This window comes from Lathyrus oleraceus, chromosome 2, assembly GCF_024323335.1.
Source record: "Lathyrus oleraceus cultivar Zhongwan6 chromosome 2, CAAS_Psat_ZW6_1.0, whole genome shotgun sequence".
NCBI classification, from domain to species: Eukaryota; Viridiplantae; Streptophyta; class Magnoliopsida; order Fabales; family Fabaceae; genus Lathyrus; species Lathyrus oleraceus.
In genome coordinates this window covers 377,973,175-377,977,910 of record NC_066580.1, presented here as the reverse complement: position 1 = coordinate 377,977,910, position 4,736 = coordinate 377,973,175, and the positions used below count along the sequence as shown (strand labels likewise).

The window sequence follows — 4,736 nt, the reverse complement described above, 5'->3', positions numbered from 1 at the left end:
AATCCAACGCCCTCAGATCATCTCATTAATTGACGTGGCAATGATCATGTGGCTCTCAAGTAAAACTTATGACCAACTATTTCATCTATAAGAAATCCAAAATTTTAAATCTCAAAACTATTTTAGATCTATTTAGATTCCTAACTTGTATAGAAAGAGACCTTGGAAAGTTTTACATTTCTCATATCTTATATTTCTAATTTAAAGAAAATCCTCGAGGTTAATGATCATATCATTCTCCATGACGACTTCGATTATGAGATATGTTATATCTAAACATTCGACTTGATCCTTGTCATAAGTATCGTTCTTTAGATCTAGTTATATTCTATTGTTAGGAATTGACTGCTTGAAAACTTATAATTTTTCTCGTGCTTGAGAATAATTATCAATTTATGTAAAAAACTCAGAAACCCCTTTCTGATCCTTACTTCCTTCATAAGAACATTTCACAATAAAATATAAAATAAAAATGCAAAAAGAAATTTTAATAACAAAACGTGTAAAAATATTGTATCAAATTAAATTATTATAATAAGGACTTTTATTAAAATGCTCCCACTATTTTTACTAAAACCAAATGACCCTTAACATTTGATTCGGAAAATCTCGTTAGAAGATTTTCTAGTGGATCGGTTTCCAAGTTTCACTTTGTTTTAAGTTCACATAGGCAGATTACGCAAAACTCTATTATTTAGGTAGGAACTCCTTCCGGTTGTATCTAATACAACTCTTGAATTTTATCAGTTGAGTTAGGCGAAAAACTCCTTATTCTAATACATCATATGGATTGTTCCTAACTCTCACTTCTATACATATATAATATTGTTATAATTAGTTTAGTTAAGTCAAACCCAAAATTTCAGCAGTTGAATATTACATTTATCCTATCGAACCTTACTAATATAAAACATGCACTTCGCGTTAGGTGAAACCTACATTATTCGATATTAATCTCGATGAGTGCTAAAATTTTGTAAAACGATTAACTTAATGTTTAATTGAGGGGGTTTTCTTATGTTTGATCTTACCGATTTGTGTATCTCATACACACACATATAAATATACATTTCATGCATCACATACATAAAATAAAATTTGGTAACAATTATGATCACCTAAAACGTGAGAATTACATAAACGACCTTATAACAATTCTTTGACCCACGAGTAAACTTCTCCGCCAATGTTATCGTTTGACGTTGTCTTCTCTTCAACTCTCTTGAACTCGAACAACTATACTATTTAAATAAATAATTATATGGCACAACACATATGCTGTTTTAAAATAAAATAAATTACGGCACACATGCCGTATTTAAATAAAATAAATTACGACACACATGCCGTGTTTAGAATAAACAAACGCCATAATTTAAGGTCATAACTGTATACCAAATTACATAATAATAAGTAATTTAATAATACATAATAATAGATGATCGATTTATAAATATTGACACATCAATAGTTGATGCTTTTTGCAAACCCTAAAAGCACAACTCTTGTGTCGTCACAAACTCTAATGCAAATGCGTTCATACCATCAAAATGTAATGATCGATTATTCAATATGATTGATCAGAATGTTTTTACTTCACCATACAAATGTCAGATTCCGAAACAGAATTAACATTGATCATTCAAATGTATAACAATCATTATAATTAGATGGATGAAACAAAACAATATACTAAATACACTGATGTCACATCAGAAATAGTTATATCATACATAAATTTATCAGTTATATTTGTATCACTTTGTGTCGATCATAACGTGCTTTCGACAAGAGTGGAATAGAGCCTATATTAACTGTACTTGATAGAATGTCAAATACAATTTGTCGAAATATGTAGTTGTAAAATGAGTTAACCTTGATAGAATCAAATTTAACATTTATTTTCTTTTATTAGTTAGTTAGATATTACTTGGTATACAAATAATCTCATTTATAAATAGAGAGAAACTCTATTTCATTTGTAAAAGGTTTTGTAAGAAGTTTTATAGAAGCATTATGTAGCTTTCACAAATCACATTTGTGAATATCACACATTGTAACAAATATTTTTAGTGTAGTTTGCACAATAATATAAGCTTCTTCTTCCTACATTATAAATAAGTCGTCTAATAATAATAACAACGATACACTATTATGGTTACATGAGTTAAAAAAAATAATGTTAATAATAAATATTTATTATAATTATTAATTTTATTATTTAAAAATAATGATATAATATGATTATTAATATTTTACTTACTTATTTTTAAGATACATTTATTTATTTATTAATTTATAAATATAAAAAAGAAAAATGATAACGATTGCCTCGTAGGCGCTATTTAAAACATTAAAAATATAAGTTGACATTCTTTAAAAGATTTAAAAGATTTAGAAGGCAACTATTTAAAAAAAAAATATATATATATATATGTATCCATTAAAAAAATAATTATCTTTATAAAAAAATATTATACATTGATTACATACTGAAACTTATAATATTTTTTATTTAAATTTTTTAATCAAAACACCAGTTAGCATGACCCTATAAAAAAATTCATTATTACTAATGTTATATTAAAATTTGATTAAAATAACTAACTAAAAATTATTTTTAAAATTTGAAGAAATTCCGTTGGTAAGTGAGCAGATGGTGATAAAACAAAATTGGAAGAATTCAAATTTGATTAAATAAAATCCAGACCAGTTCTCATTGGTCAGTTTTAGAAGAAGCGGATCGCCAAGTAAGCAACAGCGAGCCATAGATATGAATCATAATTTCTGATCTAACGGTAGATATCTTTTCAAAGCAATATCCTTACCATGACCGTGAAAGTATAAATGATTACCTACACCAGATTCACTTTCATCTCATCTTCACCATTTCTCACAATCTCTCACAATTTCATAGCTAGAATCTAGTGCTCGATTGTGAAAATGGACGCAAGCACAAAGGTGAAGAAGGGAGCAGGAGGAAGAAAAGGAGGAGGACCAAGGAAGAAGGCGGTGACAAGATCCGTCAGAGCTGGTCTTCAGTTTCCCGTCGGAAGAATCGGCCGTTTCTTGAAGAAAGGTAGATATGCTCAACGTGTGGGTACTGGTGCTCCTGTTTACCTGGCTGCTGTTCTAGAGTATCTTGCTGCTGAGGTACTTATTTCTTTGAAATTCACTGCTACTGAGTTGAAAATTTTGTGAATTGAATTTTTGAATTTGAATCCTAATCTTGGAGTTTGTTTTGTGAAGGTTCTTGAGTTGGCTGGAAATGCGGCACGTGATAACAAGAAGAATAGGATTAGTCCAAGACATTTGTTGTTGGCTGTGAGGAACGATGTAGAGCTTGGAAAATTGCTTGCTGGTGTTACTATTGCTTATGGTGGTGTTCTTCCTAATATCAACCCTGTGCTTTTGCCTAAGAGGACAGAAAGTGCCGCAAGTGCTCCTAAGTCCCCTTTCAAGGCCAAGAAAACTCCCAAGAAAGCTTAGATAGGTTTATTCGTTTCTTGTTATTATGTGTGTATATCTTAGATTATGCACCTCTCATGTGACAGAATTGTTCAATGTATATCTAGCTATGTAATTTGAATGCCGTGCCTCTTGTAGTAGATTAATTGACTAATGAAAACGTTTTGTTTTTAGTTACACCCTTTGTTTACTTGAGAAGTTCTCCCAGTTTGATAAGTTTATTAATGTATTCACTATTTTGAAATTTAGCCGTTTAGATTTACCAAGTATATTGATGAAAACGATGGAGATGGTTGTGGATGGAGACAGCAATGAACATATAGGCTGGTGTTTGTGGTGGTTCGGATTGTGGTAATGGTGATGAAAGCATATCCATTTTTTTCTTGCGAAGTTCAAAGTTTGATATATGATGTCTTAGATCTAACGATTGATCCAAAATTCACATTTTTTTTATAAAACCAATGTATCAGTCCAGATTTTTATTTGCATTTTAATTATCTGTTGCGGTTTTTGGACCAAGAATGTTTATATACTTTAATTTTGTTTATATTTTTCTTCTTCAAAAGACATTTTTTTTGAAATTGATTTTAATGAATTATTTTTTTTGGAGATAATGTTTTGAAAGCTAGATTATTGTGATGAGACTATTAGTTTGAATAGGTACCACTGTATATGAATGTGATATGTATGATTGTGGTGAAGTGTATAGCCATGGTTAAAACACAAATTTGTGATAAGATGGATGTTGGTGAAATAAAATACTCCTAGATGAATACTCTAAGAATGAATATGATGGAAATCTGATTGTAATGCTATTGGTGTTTATCTGATAAAGATAAAATGGAGAGTATGATTAAAATAAATTTGATTAGGTACTACAACTAACCGAGTAAGGAGTAAGAGATCTTAGGTAATTGCATGCAATTTTTTTTCTTTTGTTAAGACATTTTACTATGATCTTTATTAATAATCATAGTGATATATTAAGATATACAAGTTTTGAAATTCAACTTCAACAATTTTTCTTTTTTTCTGTTTTTATTTATAAAATAGACATTTATCACTTGTAATTTTAATATTTATATTAAAATTAAAATATCTTTCATTATTTTTTAAGTATTACAGTGATTAATGTAACTTATTTTTCTAATATAATTAAATTTATCGTATTATTAAATTCTAAATCAGATTGAAAGATAATATATTTATTGACAAGTTGATTAAATAAACATTCCACATTATTGGAAAAACTTCAATCTTGAAGTTAA

The 4,736-nt window shown here is 28.6% G+C and overlaps 1 protein-coding gene across 1 annotated transcript; it reads left to right on the top strand.

The window, feature by feature from the left end:
• Positions 1-2,874: 2,874 nt before the first annotated feature.
• LOC133976241 (histone H2A homolog) lies at positions 2,875-3,645 on the top strand. The gene is made up of 2 exons (NM_001427379.1): positions 2,875-3,153; positions 3,250-3,645. The coding sequence occupies exons 1-2, from the start codon at positions 2,944-2,946 to the stop codon at positions 3,487-3,489; spliced, it is 450 nt and encodes a 149-aa protein (NP_001414308.1). The 5' UTR covers positions 2,875-2,943; the 3' UTR covers positions 3,490-3,645.
• The last annotated feature ends 1,091 nt before the right edge of the window (positions 3,646-4,736 follow it).